Genomic DNA, 21,096 nt, shown 5'->3' with positions numbered 1-21,096 from the left:
AGGCTTACTTGACTAAAGAAAAAAATCCTAGTTTCTTGCTGCCTCATCAACTGATTGCTAGCACAATGGTATCACCTATACAGATAAAATTTGCTAAAATATTCCACAAGAAACAGGAACTTGGAACCCAACCCATCATATGACAAGATACTTTGGAGACTGGTTGGCAGACCAGACCTCAATGCTATGATACTGAATAAAACCTGATCATCTGTGAGCAAGTACAAGGAACTGCTGTCGTATTACTCTGACAATCCAACTGCATCACTAACTTCTCCCAGAGGAAACGGCTCACAATTCCCCTCCTACAATTCTGCCTTCCACGTGACTTTAACTAGATTTTTGCACTATATGGTTGATGTTTGATGTATTTTGACTGTGTATTTTAACTAGGACAATAATGACTATTTAGTGTGGGTTACACACAGACAACGCATTAATACATCATACTAGGACCTTATATGAACAATTGCACTGTCTTCCTTCTGCCAAAATCACATTCTTTCCATTCCACCTCAACATTAGACTCCAAAAGGACTTCCAGACCCCTAGCCTCACTGACGCAGAGCTTGGAACTCTCCTATCCTCCAGTTACCTGCCGTAGCTGAAAGATGCCACCGGTGGAAACATCTTTTGAGAAGGTCACCTCCACAGGAACATACTCTCCATTTTCATTCAGTTCCAATATTTGGATCCAGAGTTCCAACTTTCGCATCACTTCGCTCCACCTGTTGATATAAATAATCACCCAGGTACACAAATTAGTACGCTGTGAAACAATGGTTAAGCTGAATAGTCATCTAAGTTCCTCCTGTATAACAAGTTATTAGTGGCAATATTTAGACAATATTATTTTCATTCACACCAAGAGGTTTATTTTACGATTTAGTTCTTTCTGATGGTGGGTTGAATGAAAAATAAATAATTTATTACTTCATCTCACCTGAAATATCATCTGTTCCACCACGATGCACTTTGATCAGAACATCAAAACGAATCAGTTTCTGGTTTGAAAGTGCAAACTGAACATATTTATAAACTAATCATTCGGCCCTCTTATGGCACAGTAACAGTGTCCCTACCCTTGGAGTGGGAGGCCCAGGTTAAAGCCCTACCCACTCCAGGCATGTGAGCAGACTGATGTGAGCATCTCTGAGCAGACTAATGAGAAAAATAGGTCAAAAACCTACTGAGCACATTAGCATTGATGTAGGGGAAAGAAGAAAAAGCATGCAGTCCAAATATTGCACATATGATGTACCAATTAAGTGCACTGAAATCCAGCCATGAACAGCATGTACCTGGAAGCTGTTGTCCTTGTCTTTCAAAAGCAATCCCCAGAAAATGCACACTTATACAGTTGTTTCTCAAGTTATTAAGACTATGGTATCTCTTGGCAATGATATGCACTTCTAATGCAAATTTTGCCCAGGTCTCAGCCCAGGAAGGGTGCAGTAGATACTACAGAAGACAGTTGAAAAATAGAAGGTGAAAGAATTGAAAATGACTCATCAGGACTATCAACTGAATTTGGCAACAATAAACTTGTTTGATTTTGGAAAATCTATTATTCTTCAGGGAAGTAAATCTGACATCTTTAGAGTCTGATCATTTGAGACTCCAGGTCCATAACAATGTGGTTGACTTATCTCTGAAATGACTTAGTGAGCCATGCAATTGTAATTAATAACTACAAAATCTGAACAAAGGAATGAAACTGCACAAACCACCTGGAATTGGAAACTACAATATTAGACACAGTCCATCAATCCCGCAAAATAATCATTACCAATACGCAGAGTTGTGTCCAAGGGACAGCTGTCCCAATTTTGACTAGTCAAACAACAGCCCAGCTGTTATATTTACACAATCATACTACACAGCTATTATCCCAAACACCACCATCACCATTTCTGACTATGTCCTGTTCCACTTGCAAGACAAGATCCACCCAGATATGTTAGTACAGTGGTATTCAATCAGGGAGGAGTTATCCTGGTATACTCAACATTTATTCCAGACCCTCCCAAACTCTCTCAGTAGCAAGTCAAACATATGCTAAATGGGACTAACTTCAAACATATCTAACAACCAAAATCTGGATATCTAGAATTAATCAGTATCATCAAGCCAGGAGACCAACTCTAGTTTGATGAAAAATGCAGGGGGACATGCCTGGAGCAGCACCAAGCATATATAAAAATAAGGCACCCGGTGAAGCTGCATCACATGACTACTTGCATGTTAAGCAGCGGAAGCAGCATGCAACAGGCAGGGCTAGCAATCCCACCAGCAATGGATCAGAACTAAACAATATGGCCCTGCTAAGTCCAGTCAGGAATTGTGGTGGACAATTCAGCAAATAACTGGAGGCAGCATCCCACAAATACTTCATCCCCAAAGATGGAGGAACAAAGCACATTAGTGCAAAAGCCAAGGCTCAAGCATTTGTATCTATCTTCAGCCAAAGGTAGCAATCTCTGCATTCCCCACAGATCCCCAGCATCACAGATGCCAGTCTTCAACTTATTCTGTTCACTTCACATGATATCAAGAAACCGCTGAAGACATCAAATCCTGCAAAAGTCTGAGCCTGACAACATTCCAGCAGTAGCACTGAAGGTGTGCTCCAAAATAAACTGTATCCTAGATAAGTTGTTCCAGTACACAGTTACAATACTGACATCTATCCAGCAATGTGGAAAATTACATAGTTAAGTCCTGTCCACAGAAAGCAAAATAAATTGCACCTGTGCACTGGCTCTATCATTCTACACTTGATCATCAATAAAGTGATAGAAAGGTTCATTTGTCAGTGTTACCATATGGCATTTGCAAAGGAATGAACTGATCATAGTAGCTTGGGGTGCCCCAGGGCCACTCAGTTCCTGACCTCATTATAGCCTTGGTCCAAACAGGGACATAAGAACTGACCTAGTGAAGAGGTGAAAGTAATAAGCCTTTGACATGGAGGTTGGAGAAAGGGTACCTGAGCAAAACTCAATTCAATGGAAATCAGAGGGAAAACTCTCTGCTATTTGGAGTCATACCGAGCAAAATTAAAATGGTTCTGGTTACTGGAGGACAATCTAAGCCCAAAGGTACCTCTGCAGGTGTTCCTCAAGGTAGTGTCCTCCGTCCAATAATCTTCAGTTGCTTCAACAGTGATCTTCCCTCCATCAGAAGATCAGAATGGAGTGTCCTCTGATTGCACAACATCCCACACACAGTAAAACCTGGACAATATCCATTGAGCTGTTACATGGCAAGTACATGCACCACACAAGTATCAGGCACTGATCATTTCCAATAAAGGAGAATATAACTATCCTCTTGAAACTCAACAGCATTACCATCACTGAAATCCACACTTTCAAAATCCTGAGTGTTACCATCCATCAGACAAATCACAGATCCTGAGGCTAAAAGAGCAGGTCAAAGATTAGGAATTCTGCTGCAAGTAACACACTTACTGTCTCTCCAGTGCCTGTCCACCATCTACAAGACAGAAGTTAGGAATGTCATAGAATGCTCTTGCCTGGATGAGTCCAGCTCCACTAACACTCAAGCTCAAAATAGTCTGTCCTAGACGCAGACCTCGATCCAAAACTTTCGACATTCACTCCCTTCACACTAATACACATTGCTGTCAATGTGTGCCATCTACTCTATGCATAGCACTAATTCTCCAAGGCCTCTCTGACCACAGGTTCCACATCCATGATCTCTAAAAGGACAAGAGCAGCAGATGCCTTGGATCATCAACACCCCCTAGTCACACAAGATCTTGGGCTGCTACATCAAAATTCTGGAACTCCCTGCCCAGCAGCAATCTGGAAGTCGCTACATGCTGAGCACTACAGAGCCTCAAGAAAGCAGCTCACCGAGATCTTCTCCAGAAGAACGGGCAATGAATGCTGGCTTTACCACTAATGCTTTTAAAAAGTTTGTTCTGTTCAAAATATGTATAGTTGGATGGGGGAGGTCTTGTTGATTACTGTAAAATTGAAATGAAATTTTTGAAAAATATAATTCCATAATTATTTGGTGGAATATGGCACATAGAAAATTGAAATTGCTATAGGTTTGAATAACAATGGTTGAATAACGAGAATAACCCAACTAAAATAAGAAACGATGAGGATAGCACATAATCATGACAGAGAAGGGGGTAGGCGATGGCCGAGTGGTATTATCGCTTGACTATTAATTCAGAAACCCAGAATAATATTCTAGGGACCTGGGTTTGAATGCAATAAAAAAAATCTGGAATTAAGAGTCGACTGATGACCATTGTCAATTATCGGAAAAACCCATCTGGTTCACTAATGTCCCAGAGGGAAGGGAATCTGCCATCCTTACCTAGTCTGGCCTACATGTGACTCCAGAGCCACAGCAGTGTGGTCGACTCTCAATTGCCCTCTGAAATGGCCTAGTAAGCCATTCAGTTGTATCAATTGCTAGAAAGTCACAAAGAAACAAACCCACAGCAAATGGACTGCAGCCATTCAAGGCGGCAGTTCACCACCACCTTCTCGAGGGCAAATAGGGATAGGCTATCAATGCTGGCCAGCCAAGTCCCACAAATAAATAAATAAAAGGTTGAAGCAAAGTCAGAGAGACATCAAGAGAAAGGTTGGGAGGTAGCTATCAGAGCAGTGAGATATTACTTTAAAATTTAATTCAGTCTCAATAACACAGCTTTCACTACTACATAAGCTAGAAGGGTAATGATCGAACAGAAATCAACACCCAGTATCAGAATAATCACCTATCCCGTAGCGATCGGGTTTTGGCTTGTATTATTCCCAGGTCCCATATTGAGGGATTTTTCCGAGAGTCACGTGATTTATGACCATAAACTTGAAATGCCAGTGCTCCTTCTGACAGATATTCCAACAGATCTTCAGAAAGGATGAGTGAGAATTCCTGAATAAAAAAATCAACTAGATGTGGTTATACATTAACTTCAAATCAATATGCCAACATTCAACATGCAGAAATTACTCAAGAATACATTTCCAGAGTATAAATATTTAACACAAATATTTATACTCCAGAAAATGTATCCCTGAGCAATTCGGTGTTGGACATTGGAATATATTGTTCATAAATATTTATGGTTTACATCTAGGAGTATGTTTTAAATGCTGAAATAATGAAACAAAAATAAAACCAGAAATGCCGGAAACAGAAATTTTAAAAACACAGAAATTCATACATTGATATGGAATTTAAAAAGATAGGTTTGTCTTTGTGTTTCGTGAAGATTTACACCAAAAAATCAACTTATTTATTGTTGGAGAAGGAAACATATTACCTAAGCTTTTCATTTTGCACCCACTTACACAAACGCAAGAATGTCAAATTAAACATATTCCTTCTATACGGCTTGAGCACGTACTTTTAATGGTTTATAATAGACAGAATGCAATTGTACTCAATAAGCCCACATTTGCAAAACCCAGAACAAACCATGAGATTTGATTCTGCAATTGGGCAGCAGCTGCTCCACAATCGAGAGTGTGTTAATAGCTACACTAACAAGAAATTTAAAATAATTAGTCAATATTTTAATATGGTTCATTTATGCTTTTTGGAAGTGAGATGCATTCATACGTAGGAACACATTCTGTGCAAACAAAAAGAATATTCAGGCCTTTGGTCTTATAGACTGACCCTACTATTTCTTGTTGTTTCATTCTGTGCAATGCTGGAGTCAAGCAGAGCCTAATTTTGAGAGGTAGCCTGTTTGCATTTGTCCTGATGACAATGTTTTGCAACATGTCTCCCTAACGAGCAACAGCATTTTCACCAGCTATTCAATGACCTGCTATGCAATTCTAGCATTCTAAACGGACATCAAAATGAAGAACAATTGGTTCTGACACTATATGCCCTCAATTAACCAAGCTCTGGCACAACAGTACATACCATCATTAAAAATTACTGAGTACTTTAGTGTCCCCATTCCATCTCTGCAGGCTTCTAGAAAAAATGCCTAAACATCTGTGGATTTTCAGGCTCCCAAGCAATATGACGTTTGATTCAATATGAAATCTCTTCAACAAAATCAAGCCAAATACCTGAGCAAATTAGAAGATGCAACAGAAAGTCAGCAGAAGTTTCAAGATTTATACCCTTACCTTACAGTGATCAAAAACAACCATGCATTCAGGATCCTTGCCAGGTGGGGTTAAGGAGGAAGGATCCACCTCTGGTGCAACAATGATCGGTTCAGTCTGATCCCAGAAGGTATATTGGCAGAAAACAAAGTTTGACAGGTGTCGAGGCAGCCCTGTCGCTTGAAGAATTTTTATCTAAGTGTGGTGGGGAATGACAGGGGAGGGAGAAGAGGAAGAGGGTGAGGGAGGGAGGGAGAGAGGGAGAGTTTTATGCATATTAAAGTTCACCAGGGTACTCATTTAGCGTACGCAGCACAATACAGAGATCTTACCAAATCACCAACGATTTTTTCAAAAATCGGCGGGAGAGATTTAAAACAGGTGACCAGGAGCATGGTTTTTAAAGACCCTTATATCAAGGAATTATTCAACTCAGTGACCAAAATGTGGGATGCAGGACTTATGCAGAAAAGAACAAAACAATTTGTAACAGTTGTAGAAACCACTGCTGAAATCGTTGGGAGACAGAATGCAGAAGGGAACGGAATCTCTCAGGAAAAATCATTTTTAGCCGAATTCCAATCCTAGATTTCAGTTACGATATCACATCTTTGTGAAATTCAACAACAGAATACTAAAATAAACTAATTAAGTAAACTGTTTTCACAGGCAGTTACTAACTGCATAATCAATCCTTATAGTTGTGAATGTCACTTGCACAAGTTCTGCTTTTTCCCAAGAAAACAGTGAAATTACTTTACCGCGTAATTTACAGATGATACAAACTGCTAAATGGATTACATAGCTTTTTTAAACTGGAGTCAGATAGCCCAACTGGCTGAATGGCGATGCAGTGTGATGCCAACTGCGTGGGTTCAGTCCCCATACTGGCAAAGGTCACCATAAAAGGTCTCACCTTCTCAACCTCATGCTTTGCCAGAGACATGGTGACCCTCAGGTTAATCTCATCACCAGTTCTCTTTCTCCAATGAGCGTGCAATCCAAATGGTCCTCTGGGACAAAGACAATTTTACCATACTTACTCTTCATCTCTATGACAAAGCAATAACCAATTCTGGACTACTGCATATGTAGTACTGTTTTCAGCCAATTTCCAGACAACAAACTCCCTCTTATGCACAGTGTTGCAGCGAACTGGAGTCACACTTACTCTGCAGACTATTTTGCGCACTGTTTCTCTCTCCTGCACGTCACTTTCGTTTGGACTGTCCAAAGTATCGTCCCCGCCAGCAATTCGATCACTAAGATCCCCGCTTGTTCGCATCACTTCCACATGCAGGCGGCCTGCCACCTAAAAATTGGACAAATAATGCAACTCATACCCAGCTGATGAAAAATTTTGATGCTCAAAATTACCTAATATGTATATTACATTTGAATTGAGGGTTCAAATCACAAATTCAAACTTTAGGGAAATCGGCATTGTATGCCTAAAAGAGGAGGGTGGAATTATGACTTGTACGGCCTGGTGAACCACACAGCTTCATCAAAAGGCAACAATGGTAATAACTTATTTAGATTCCATTGTTGTAAACACACTGCCATTCTTGCCACAAAGGCTAGTAAATGAGTTATCACCTAGTTACATTTTGTGGCATTGTATGGCAGTGATCCTTTCATCCCCATCACAGATTTCAGCAAAGGTTGGTGTATTCAGTACACAGTCAACTATGCCCCATGGCTCTGAACAGCAGAGTTTGTTTGTAGAACAGTGAAGCTAGATCAAACCTGTAGACACATTGCAACAATGATTTTAGGTCCACCTACATTCATTATTATTTTTCCCTCATGATAACAGCATTATTATATCTGATTCACTTATGCAGATACTTGCTAGCTGTCTGACAGAAAAAACTCGAGATAGTTTATGTAATTCAGTTCACAAAGCTAGAAATCATCTAGGAATGAAGTCATTTGACTTTAGGCTAAATCCTTCACAGTTACAACTTGAATCTATTTCAGATCTTTATCGCAATACATTTTCAAGGCATTTTCACAAAGCATTATAAAACAAAATTACACTGAGCAATACAATGATTAGGCTATTGACCAAGTATTTGATCATGAGAGTTAGGTTTCAATGAGTGGCCTAAAGGATGAAAATGAAGCTGGAGAGATGCAGAGAAGGCTTGTAGGAATTTAAGTCATAGATAACTAAAGTTACAACTACCAATCATGTGAGTGATTAAAATCAGGGATGCTCAAGAAACCAGAATTAGATGAGCACAGATATTTGAGGTTGTGATGCTGGAGGAAAACACAGAAAGAGTAAAGCAAGGAGGGATGTAAAAACAACAGTAAGAATTTTAAAACCGGTCAACATGCATTGGGGTTAATGGGAGATCGGAACTTAATTTGAGTTATGATATGAGCAGCAGTATGTTCTTCAAATCTAAGGTTGGCAAAATGTGGAACAGCAGACATGAGAAGTCTTAGTGATGGTACAAATATGTGGTTTAGAACCTCATCTTAGGCTCAAACATGACAGAAGTTGCAAACGTTTTTTGGATGGATGGATTTTGGAGTGGAAGCCAAAAATAGCGACTCAATCTTCCTAATACTTAATTCAGCTAAACATGGCTCAACTAAATAGTTACTTTAAAAACACATTTAAAGTTCAAAGCAGGATTGCATTTAATTGCCACATAATTCTGGACAGGCCTATAGATATAAAATGAAAATCTAAAATGCTGAAAAAGTAAAACTTTAATTAAAAAATGCAATTGGGAGATCACACAATCTGAATGGGAAATACGGCTACCATGGAAAATAGGAGTAGTCCAATCAGCCCTTCAAGTTTGCTCTAACATTCAATATGGTCATAGCTGATCATCCCACTCAGTACTCTGTTCCCATTTTCTCCCCATCTCTGAGACCCCCTTAGCCCTAAAAACAATATCCGACCCCTTGTTGAACTTATTCAATAGTTTGGTCTCAACCACTTGGTCAGTGAATTCCACAGGCTTTTGGATAGCAACCCACAATCTGGCAAAGCACCTCTGTGAGAAATATAAGCTGAAGTCTTCAAATCCCAGTACACATTGTGTGCACTGTCGACAGTTTTTAAACTGAATTCTGTGGATTTTAAAATTGCTCCATTCTGCAAAACACCAACATGGTATGAGGAAAGATTGTTGTGAAGTGAAAACGTCAGAAATCAGAGCAGATACTGAAGGTATAAGGTCATCTAAGGCACTCCCTTTCAAAACGGTGGGACAGTGGCAAGCACTGCTGCCTCACAGTGCCAGAGACCTGGGTTCAATTCCCGACTCAGGCGATTGACTGTGTGGAGTTTGCGCATGCTGCCCGTGTCTGCATGGGTTTCCTCCGGGTGCTCCGGTTTCCTCCCACAGTCACAAAGATGTGCAGGTCAGGTGAATTGGCCATGCTAAAATTGCCCGTAGTGTTAGGTAAAGGGGTAAATGTATGGGTGGGTCAGTGTGGACTTGTTGGGCCGAAGGGCCTGTTTCCACACTGTAAGTAATCTAATCTAATAAAAAACGTTCTGGCTATCAATAGAGCTGCATCAGAGAGAATTTAGTAGCTAATGTTGATGTTTGCTTGGATGTGAATTTGTATCTCCCTAGCGATTATGATGCAGGAAACAGCAACCCAAGAGTACACAATTATCATCTTATCAAGTGGGTAATTCCCTTGCATATTCTTTGAGAATTTAAGGTTTTCAGAAGTTGGAGTTATCATCAATATCTCAGAGGTGGAAGGATAACATTCAACATTCTGTAACTGCAGCCTTTCAACATTACCAGCGAAGTACAGTGAACTATCACATACCTCTCCCTTCTGGTTAATGATGGGTACTGCATACTGCAATTTAACATCGTAAAAGAGCAATTCCAAAAATACATTTGCAACCCCAATAAGGCTATGATTTTCTTGTTCGTCAAAGAACGGGTCAGCTCGCTTGAAATAGGATCTCATCATCTGCAAAAGAAAGATCACCATTCAACCAACGGCCTGCAAATGAATTGAACCTATACAAATAAAGGTGTCAGAATATGCTCAGGTATCCTCGATAAATTCAGAATCACTGAGGCAATGCATGAATAACTAAAACGAAGGAAAACAGGAAATGTTTAAAGTTGAAATAAAATGGAAAATGCCTAAAATATGCACATTCATCAGCATATTAACATCGCATGAGAAACACTGTCTGAACATTTACTCCATTCAACACTTATCGTCATCAGCTGTCCTCAGTTGAAAGAGGAGCTGAAAATGTGTTGCTGGAAAAGCGCAGGTCAGGCAGCACCCAAGGAACAGGAAATTCGACATTTCGGGCATAAGCGTTTCATCAGGAATGAGGAAAGTGTGTCCAGCAGGCTAAGATAAAAGGTAGGGAGGAGGGACTTGGGGGAGGGGCGATGGAGATGTGATAGGTGGAAGAAGGTCAAGGTGAGGGTAATAGGCCGGAGTGGGGTGGGGGCGGAGAGGTCAGGAAGAAGATTGCAGGTTAGGAAGGCGGTGCTGAGTTCGAGGGATTTGACTGAGACAAGGTGGGGGGGGGGGGGGGGGGGGGGGGGGGGGGAAATGAGGAAACTGGAGAAATCTGAGTTCATCCCTTGTGGTTGGAGGGTTCCCAGGCGGAAGATGAGGCGCACTTCCTCCAACCGTCATGTTGTTATGGTCTGGCGGTGGAGGAGTCCAAGGACCTGCATGTCCTTGGTGGAGTGGGAGGGGGAGTTGAAGTGTTGAGCCACGGGGTGGTTGGGTTGATTGGTCCGGATGTCCCAGAGGTGTTCTCTGAAACGTTCCGCAAGTAGGCGGCCTGTCTCCCCAATATAGAGGAGGCCACATCGGGTGTAGCGGATGCAATAGATGATGTGTGTGGAGGTGCAGGTGAATTTGTGGCCGATATGGAAGGATCTCTTGGGGCCTTGGACAGAAGTAAGGGAGGTGGTGTGGACGCAAGTTTTGCATTTCTTGCGGTTGCAGGGGAAGGTGCCGGGAGTGGAGGTTGGTTGGTGGGGGGTGTGGACCTGACGGAGTCACGGAGGGAGTGATCTTTTCGGAACACTGATAGGGGAGGGGAGGGAAATATATCCTTGGTGGTGGGGTCCGTTTGGAGGTGGCGGAAATGACGGTGGATGATACGCTGTATATGGAGTTTGGTGGGGTGGTAGGTGAGAACCAGTGTGGTTCTGTCCCAGTGGCGGTTGGAGGGGCAGGGCTCAAGAGCGGAGGAGCGGGAAGTGGAGGAGATGCGGTGGAGGGCATCGTCAATCACGTCTGGGGGGAATCTGCGGTCCTGGAAGAAGGAGGCCTCCTGGGAGCAGATGCGGCGGAGATGAAGGAATTGGGAATATGGGATGGCGCTTTTACAGGGGGCAGGGTGGGAGGAGGTGTAGTCTAGGTAGCTGTGGGAGTCAGTCAGTTTATAGTAGATATCTGTGTTGATTCGGTCGCCCGAGATAGAAATGGAAAGGTCTAGGAAGGGGAGGGAGGAGTCTGAGATGGTCCAGGTGAATTTGAGGTCGGGGTGGAAGGTGTTGGTAAAGTGGATGAACTGTTCAACCTCCTCATGGGAGCACGAGGCAGAGCCGATACAGTCATCGATGTAGCGAAGGAAAAGGTGGGGGGTGGTGCCAGTGTAGTTGCGGAAGATGGACTGTTCCACATATCCTACGAAGAGGCAGGCATAGCTGGGGCCCATGGCAACTCCTTTGGTTTGGAGGAAGTGGGAGGATTGGAAAGAGAAGTTGTTCAGGGTGAGGAGCAGTTCAGTCAGTCGAAGGAGGGTGTCAGTGGAAGGGTACTGGTTGGCACGGCGGGAAAGGAAGAAGCAGAGGGCTTGGAGTCCTTCATGATGGGGGATGGAGTTGTACAGGGACTGGATGCCCACGGTGAAGATAAGGCGTTGGGGACCGGGATAGCGAAAATCATGGAGGAGGTGGAGGCCCGAACGTAGGAGGGGAGTTCTTGGACTAAGGGGGACAGGACCGTGTCGAGGTATGAGGAGATGAGTTCGGTGGGGCAGGCTGAGACAATAGGTTGGCCGGGGCAGTCAGGTTTGTGGGTTTTGGGCAGGAGGTAGAAACGGGCGGTGCGGGGTTGTGGGAAAGAGGATGTCATCTCAGAGTTGAGTTTCTGCCATGGGTTGCCATGTGATGGAATAGACCAACTTTGACCAATAGATCTTTGAACATGAGCAGTTGAATATCCAAGGAGGCAGGAGGATTTGGAGTGCAGGATTTTCTTCCTATTCTTTCAGTATCAGTTCATGTTATTATTTTTAACATATTGAAACAATCTTCCAAATAAAATTCAATGTCATTTGTTAGACCTCAGACTATCACTAAAGTCTAGCTTACAACTAGCTGTTTCGGAACTATGGTTTTAAATTGGAAACAAACTTAAGTACAGAGAGTTGGGTCAAATGGTTGACTTGCATGTAGTTACAGCCTTTATAAGCTGATAGAAGATAAAGTGGCAATTCAAAAGCTGACAGTTAAATGTGATGAAGTACTAGCGCAGTATTATATCTGGAGGCAACAGATGACAGGTTTGACATGCGGTAGGTAAACTTGATTTGAAAGGTCGATATCTTACAATCTTATTTTCTTATCTAAAAGCAACTTCATCCCAAGTTGCTCACCTGTATCTCAAGTGAACATTTTGAAAGCACCACTAACAGAATTCAGGGTATATGCTCATATCAGCCTAATGTTAGTGGTCCACTATAGGAAGAACATTTTAATTTTATTTGGCTCAACTGATGACACACATTTCTAAATGAAGTAGTTTTAAGTTCCAATACCGAACTGAGCAAACAAGCATCAATGGGCCTTCTCCATGTCGCAAGATTCGTGTATTACTAAAGAGAATGCTCCATTGCAAAAGGCAACATTTGGATTAAGCACTAGAGTAATTTAGTATTGTTAATAAAGTTGATTTAGAATGAAAATATCATATGTTTTATTTTATTAACATGGATGGTTAAAATGGAGTCTATTTGATTTTAAATTAAAAATCCTCACACAGATCATTAAAATCCATGAACTGCTGACAACCTTTTAAGACTAGTAGTCAATTACTCTTTAGAGATAGAATTCTGCAAGGTTGCTCCTCTGAAAGGACGGGTACAGATTAGTTAAATTAGATCAAGTAGATGCACTAATTTCTTTCATTCCTTTATGAGATATGGGTGCTACTGGTTAGGCCATCATTCACTGCCCATCCCTAAATTCATTGGAGGAAGTTTAGTAATGCAACTTTCATTCTGAACAATGGCACACTGTAGAACCCTTGTATAAACGGTATCATGTACTCATTTCGACATCTATAACAAAATGTACACTTAAAAATAATAAAGGATAATCAAACAGGAGAGGTGGGAGTGAGTGGCTGGGGGCTGTGTGATGTCCTACCAAAAATTGAAAATAACTGGATAAACCATTAATTGCAGCCTTCTTCCGTGTCTTGAGCAATTTTTCTTCAAGGACCATCACCAAAAACAGATTTATTGATATCTTACTACATTGAGAAATTTTGTAACAAATAAATTGATTGCCACATTTGTTTGGGTAATGATCACTGCAATTCAAACTAAATTTGTTACACATGAAACATTTAGGATATGTCTGAGAGGCATGACAAGGTTCAATATGAGTCATATACTTTGTTCAACAATAAGTATTTCAGCCACAAGAGGGAGGATAACAGGCTCCAGGGGTTAAATGGCTCCTGCCTAAGTTCCTCAGAAAGTTTTGAAAAGTTATAGGCATAAATGCCCAACTACAATTGCAATCCAGTACAAATTAGAAACAAAATATCATAATTCCAATTCATTATGTAGCTCACAGTAATTCATATCAAGTTCCGGGCCTTAACACAGACCTAAACACTTCAGAGGGATAACTGTCCAGGGAGCAAAACTATCATTTCAGTGCTTAAAACTTGATTTATGTTAAAACATGGAGGCAGAATTCAGATAAGACTTTGCCACATATGAACATCTTCCTATTAATATAGCATTATTGCTTAAGGATACTTCTATAAGCAATTAAACAGACTTATTAAATTAAATTTATGAAACTACTGCAAGAATATAGTTAAAATACTGTCCTTAGAATGCTCACAATGTGTAAGAGGTGCTAGCAGAATAACTTAATTGTATGGCACTGCATGAGAAATTCAGAAAATGAACAGTTAAAATCCTGTCATGGAAAGCTATAAACTAAATTCAATGCAGTACTTTGTAAGCTAGCGCTTGGAAAAAGGTCTTAACACAACTGGTCCTCTATTTATCTCCATGGAAGAGAACTTGTCATTCCTACTGGTGCCCATTGAACTCCATTTTCACAACATGCATTTGATTATTTATGTCCTAAGGTGGTAAATCATGCCTTATAAATGTTATTCGACATACTTTTTAAAATGAAATTTCCCACTTTTCCTAGTCTGTTATTTGACCTTTCAATGCTACAGATCATCACCAGTGAATGATGAGGAGGGTACCTGACACATGAACTGACTTTTCACTGTTATACCTGAAATAAGAGCATTCCATATGTGATATCATTTTACAATGTGACAACACAGGAAAGCCGAAACAAACCAGCTTTTCCACCTCAGTATTTACAACACAGTAAAATTAAACCAAAGACCCCAAATAGTCAATTCAATGGTTCCTAACCAGACCATTGAATAACCAATCTTAAACTTTTTTTTAAATAGTCGTCAGAGTTGTACAACCCTTCAGTCCAACCCATCCATGCCGACCAGCCATTCTAAATTAATCTAGTCCAATTTGCCAGCACTTGGCTCATATCCCTCCAAACCTTTCCTATTCATGTACCCATCCAGATGCCATTTAAATGCTGCAATTGTACCAGCCTCCACCATTTCCTCTGGCCAATCATTTGATACACGCACCAGCCATCAGTTTTGTATCTTAAACAAGAGACTCCACTTTTCAATCACACAATAACTTCAGCAAAGAGAAAATTAAACACAGTAAGCTGATTAACATCTGTGCTTAAAACCCATAACATTTATTTTCAGACCCCATTTGCACAAAAGACAAACCAACAAAAACAAAGCAAGCAAGCATAGTTATGGGATAAATAAAAGAAAACAACATATCCGGACAAAATTATTTAAATGGATTTCCTGAAGGCATTGTTTCAGACATAAATGAGGATCCCTTGGCTGCTTTTCTGAAATATTGATCTAGGTTTCTTTCTCTGTCAACCCTAGCAAAAACAGCAATGCTTCCAACTCAACTCTCTTTAGGATTCAGTAATGTGTCAGCGTATCAGGCTAGGCAGGGAGCTTTCAGATCTTGACACTGTTTTAGCAGCAGTCTGGATTTATTTCTCATAAAACATGGTTCAGAAAAAACTTTAATTCTGGTTCCACCCCAACTAATTGACACTTCCAAGGCCTCAATTCAAATACTGCCACCAGCTTGAATATAGGGTCTCTTTCAGATTTGCTGGAACCAATTCCAAGGTTTATTGACCTTGTAAATAGCAAACTTCTGTTATCTATTTAAAACACAATGCTCTTCTTAGGAGGTCACAGAATCTATGAGCATCTTTTTAAAATCGAGACTCAGCCTGTAATTATTTTCCAGGTTTTGCCTCTCAAACAAAGGAAAGCTTGGTTATTCTGCTTTTTCCCCTTTTAATACAATCTGTCCCAATGTCCACCAGTCATTTCCAGCCCCAAATTGTACAAGATTAAAAATAAAGTGATGTAAATTCAGCAAGGGTTCTAACAATTCCTTTTATACAATGTCAAAAATCAAAAATCAAGTATACTTAGCTGAAAATATACTTCTGGTTCAGTTATTTCAAGAAGTAATGAATATATCATAGGACGACCAACATGACTTCACAGAAGAGAACCATACTTGCAAGCTCATGAAGATACAATATTTACATATGATAGTGTGTGCCAAGAGGTATAGGAGCTCTTTCAGCATATTCCCACATTGCTAAAGTTTAACAACGTATTAAAAGGTGACATAAATCTACTTACAGGATTATCCTCATCACAGTCTTTCCACTCCTGGTAAAGTTCACGCATATCAATTAATCGGTTTTCCAGTTTCTCCAATGACCAGATCTGTTTGCCTTTACCTTTCCTTCGTACCTGAATGGCTGGTTCACTGAGAACGGAATCACGCTGTTGGAAACAGAGTGTAAAAGCAGTTGCTTCTACCCAAAATTCATCTAAAATATCCCAACAGACACACACAAGAACTTAGAGCTACACAAACAATTCAGAATCTATTTATTAAGATAAGATCTGTGTAGACCGGTAACTGAAATACTGGGGGAAGCACCAGAATAAGTGCTACAAGTGACTCTAAACCCTTCTGTGCAATGATTGCCAAAGACATGCTGAAATTTAGATCTACAAAGATTCCAAGACTGAAATCTTGCCAACTTCGTGTGAGTGTAGGGGTAGAGCAACTGAGGGGGAGAGAAGGGGAAAAAAGAGAAAGATACTTCTGCCTGGAACAAGATAACTACAAGATAGGTTGCTTGACAATCCACAGTCACCTTCTGTAAACTCAGTGATCATTTATATGAGCCAAATAAGTCACACAGTGCCATGAAACACTGATTAATCTCATTCACCAATGGAATCTAGACCTGGTAAATTGCTGTTGGGATTTATCCCACATGACACATTTAAACGAGGCACAAGCAGAATACTAGCTGCAACCACAGACTGTACTTGTGGGCGAACAGAAACTGATGAGGCAAACTAATGGATGATGCAATGCATATTTAAGATAAAATGAGCTGTATGGCAGTTTCATTCTGCACGAAAATAACATCTACATTCATAATAATCCATTTTGAAAGACTGCAGCAACAGTCAGAGATAAAAAAAATAATGTGGACTCTGTATCATGTTTTACTGATGAAATTATTTGTATCATATTAAATGAATAACTATAGTTTGAAGGACTCTAACATCATACCAAGTACAATATGCAAGTCAGATGATGGGCAGCACAATTTTGTGGATATAAAAAAATCTAAGGTGTCAGATGGCAGTACATTTGCCATCATCTGTGGTGAGAGAAATTAGTTAATATTTCATATCAAAATTGAAATGTTAACTCTGCTTCTCTTTCCAAAAATGCTTTCTGACCTGCTCAGTGTTCCTAGTAATTTGCGTTTATTACAAAGGAAATAGCGTATGATACAGTTTTCTGTGCTAAATAGTTGAAATGAGTCAATAACTATTGTTGGAAGATCTAGAATTCAACGTTTCTGTTAAATGCATTTGTTTTTAACAAATATAAATTGCACACTCACTTGTTCTCTCATCTCTTCAATGTTTAGGAAATTACTCGTTTGTATTGTTTACTGAATACACATTTAACAGCAGATGCCTTGCTGGACCAACTGAAACTAACTATAGGATTGCTCCACCTTTAGTCAGCGATTACCTCATTAACAAACAAGGAACGAAAGCAGAGATTAATCCCAATACTGTGGGATCATTCACAGGCACAAACAGATGTCTGCAGTAAGAATCAACATTAATGAAGATGATTTACATTCTGCACAATAACAGCAGTTCATTTCTGACTTCAAGCACTGTTGTTCTTTTATAATGCAAATGAGATCCAAGATAATATGAATTTCAGGGTGTTTGGTCAGCAGAATGCCATTTGCAAAATATACAAAAGCTATTTTTATATCAATTAATTCAGTCCCACACCAGGTAATATCCTAACAAATAGGGATAAAAAGATCTGATGGAGAAATGAAACTTATATCCAAGATACAACATTCTTCTCAAGACTGTGGCCTAAGAATTTTAGTAGGGTGGCTTGGGGGAAACTTTACAGCCCATATCCTTCGATCTTTCCTAAACCAACACATCGGAGATTCAATTTGGAAAAGGAAAATGTTTCATCTGCCTTGTGAACTTCCAACTTCCTTATGACTGGATTTCAACCTGTCATTACACAACCCCTATTGATGATAACATGCTTGATCATTTCTTGCTCACTTTTAAAGACTGTATTTTATCAAAATCATTCATCATTTGCTAATTCGTTCTTGTCCGCTAAGAAATTTCAACTTCACTCCGATAAGCCAGAAAGCACATATGGAAATACATATTTTTCAGTGTTAGATTGTGGATGACCATATTCAGTCTAACAGTGCCTCTGCTCACACTACTTGACCACAATTCTTTCAGATCTCTGTAGGGTGAAGTTACCTCAAGGTTCCTCTTCTCCATAATGAGCTGCTTCATGAAATCTCTTCCTCCTGTTTTCTTCATGGCAGAAGGACTAACATTCATGACCATCTGTACAATTTTTCTTTTTAAACCAGTTCTTAAAGATTAATATTTTAAAATACTAGGACATCTAACAAAGCAAAATTTTGGGAGTTGCACTGAAACACAGGATATATCAAAGCTCACTGCACTTCAGTAGCAAAAAAATTAATGAAAGTAAATAAACACTCTCAATTTCCATCTTAACTTAAGAACATGCAATATACCAATTTTTACCTTTCGGTTAGCATCTAGGCTGGATGCTGGAATCTGTAGAGTCACTTGATACTCTGTCTTCTTTTCCATCTCTTCAGCGATATAATTTGCTTCATGTACATAATGATTTGCCTTGGCAATCTGTTCTTGCAACTTCAGGAGACTGACATTGAGCATTGCTTCTCTGTAATGATCAAAAATCCATTGTGAAAAGCAAAATAGTAGTCCTAAATAGCTACTTACAATACCACTGAATTATTAAAGAATGCAAGATGTAAAATCCCACACAAGAAACAAAATCCAGTAGATCAATTTTGATCCTGGCTTCTAGTTATGCTGACATAATTTCTAAGCAAGTTTTAATTCAGGGCTAGACATGTTTGCCAAAGAAACAACGTGCAGCTTCTTGAAAGGAGCAGAAAAGAATCACTCAGTACAACCCTACAATGAGGTCATTATGAAGAAAAAACTGAGCTTGCCACTGACTTACCTCTCTTCTGTCCACTGACGTAGCCGCTGTTGAGTACTAGGGGAGCCGAATGAAAGGCGCTCCATGCTACGGTAATGTTTCTCTGGAGACAAACGCCTACGTAACTGCTCCAGTTCCCGCTCGTACATTAGGCGCTGCTGTTCGAGTGCAAAGCGCTTCTCTTCCTCATGTTGACGTTCCAACCTCTGCAGCACCGACTGCATTGCATCTGCCAATTCAATAAATCATGGAATTAGCACAATGTGCAAAGTCCTACTGCCACTTGCACGGTTTCTTATCCATCAAGGAGTAAGGGGCAAGATTAATAGAAGGAATGCGACAGAGAAGTTGGATATTCTTCAAAGACAATTTCTTTACCTTTCAGAAATTTAACAAGTTACCTTTTCATACTTCGAAATGAAAACACACCGGATGATAGAAATCTGATATAAAATAAAAAGTTTCTAGCAATGCTCAAATCTTCTCAAAACTCACTAATTCTCAGTAGGTCTGGCAATATCTGAAGATCAAAACAATTAGTGTTTCAAATTGAGACTCGAGTTAAAACCTGAACCATCTACCTGAACTTCTCTTCTGCTGCCAAATCTGCTTTGTATTTCTATTTTCTGTTATACAACATATTGCCCTTGATGCCTTAACCTCAGATCTTCATGCATTGACACAGGCACCTCTTATCAATATTTCAATTACCTGCTTTAAACATTACTTGCCAGAATTTCTTAAGATGCTCTGGACTGTCTGCTAACACCAATATTCTTCTCTCCAAAGACAACTCACTTAAAGACAAATGTAATAAAACTCCACATTAACATATTAGTTGAATTGCAGTGCTGAGGAAGGGGTCACTGGACATGAAATATTAACAAAGAAAAGAAAATTTACAGCCCAGGGACAGGCCCTTCAGCCCTCCAAGCCTGAGCCTATCCAAATGTAATGTCTAAACCTATCAGTCAATTTCTAAGCATCTGTATCCCTCTGCTCCCCAGCTACTCATGCATTTGTCCAGATGCATCTTAAATAGATCTACCGTGCCTGCTTCTACCACCCCTGCTGGCAAAGCGTTCCAAACGCCCATCACCATCTGATTTCCCTCCCACAGATGCTGCCAGACCTGCTCAGCTTTTCCAGCAATATCTGTTTTTGTCTGATTTCCAGGATCCACAGTTATTCCATTTTTTTTTAAAAACAGAGTGGATGGGTGTTGATAATCTGCGCAGATACAATGGGTCACTTTCTGTACTGTAAAACTCACTATGTACTCTTATGTCTTCCACTTCCTCAGCCCAAGCTGCACCTAAATGGATAAAATCTACTCAAGAGCAGCCTTCTGCCTGATCCTATATTTTTATTGGTTGTGATTATTTCAACCACAACTTCAATACGTAACCAGATGGGAGAAAGCACATTTTGTGGTGATGAAAGCTGAACACAAGCCTTTTTTTCTTTAACATACAGCTATCTAAACAAGATTGATTCTTTAAGATGAGGGTAGTAAGTGTTTGTTACTTACCGTTATTTCCAAGCGCCTTCATAGTGACCTCCATCTGTGCAAACTCATAGCTGTAATTGCTTTCACTGGAGCCCTCACTGGCACTGTCCCCATCTCCATCTAGTTGCTCACTGCTGTAACTTAGCTTCATTGGACTCTCCTGCCCGTCCTCTTCCTGTGTTCTTTTCTGCTTGGCTTTTGGCAGATTAATTCTGTTCAGGGTCAAAACAAATATGTTATTTCATATTCAGTGGACTTTGAAAATTTATATTTCAAATATGCCAAATTGGCAGCTGCTTCCTTTCTTACGGCCTTACAGTCATAGCTCCAATAAATACAATCAAGTTTCCTCCTCCTTAAACCGTCTCTGGGTAAACCCTGGTCCCGCCCCTGTTTGAATCCTGGAGAATGCAGCTGAACAGGTTTCACAGGATTTGGAATACGCAACATTTACCCAGCATCTTTTGCAACAACAGTGCAAT

General features: G+C 40.2%; 1 protein-coding gene across 4 annotated transcripts in view; it reads right to left on the bottom strand.

The window, feature by feature from the left end:
* LOC132819649 (kinesin-like protein KIF13B) overlaps nucleotides 1-21,096 on the bottom strand; it is a 176,139-nt gene that overhangs the window by 39,129 nt on the left and 115,914 nt on the right. For all 4 annotated transcript variants that reach the window (XM_060831252.1, XM_060831253.1, XM_060831254.1 and 1 more), the window contains exons 16-24: nucleotides 20,636-20,826; nucleotides 19,126-19,333; nucleotides 18,657-18,819; nucleotides 16,149-16,295; nucleotides 9,939-10,088; nucleotides 7,297-7,437; nucleotides 6,147-6,320; nucleotides 4,772-4,929; nucleotides 596-728 (exon numbers count right to left, since the gene is read on the bottom strand). In XM_060831252.1, the coding sequence (XP_060687235.1) occupies nucleotides 596-728; nucleotides 4,772-4,929; nucleotides 6,147-6,320; nucleotides 7,297-7,437; nucleotides 9,939-10,088; nucleotides 16,149-16,295; nucleotides 18,657-18,819; nucleotides 19,126-19,333; nucleotides 20,636-20,826 (1,465 nt within the window). The remainder of the gene's footprint in view (nucleotides 1-595; nucleotides 729-4,771; nucleotides 4,930-6,146; nucleotides 6,321-7,296; nucleotides 7,438-9,938; nucleotides 10,089-16,148; nucleotides 16,296-18,656; nucleotides 18,820-19,125; nucleotides 19,334-20,635; nucleotides 20,827-21,096) is intronic.

This window comes from Hemiscyllium ocellatum, chromosome 10 (genome assembly GCF_020745735.1).
Source record: "Hemiscyllium ocellatum isolate sHemOce1 chromosome 10, sHemOce1.pat.X.cur, whole genome shotgun sequence".
Taxonomy (NCBI): domain Eukaryota; kingdom Metazoa; phylum Chordata; class Chondrichthyes; order Orectolobiformes; family Hemiscylliidae; genus Hemiscyllium; species Hemiscyllium ocellatum.
This window is presented reverse-complemented; position numbering and strand designations above follow the sequence as displayed.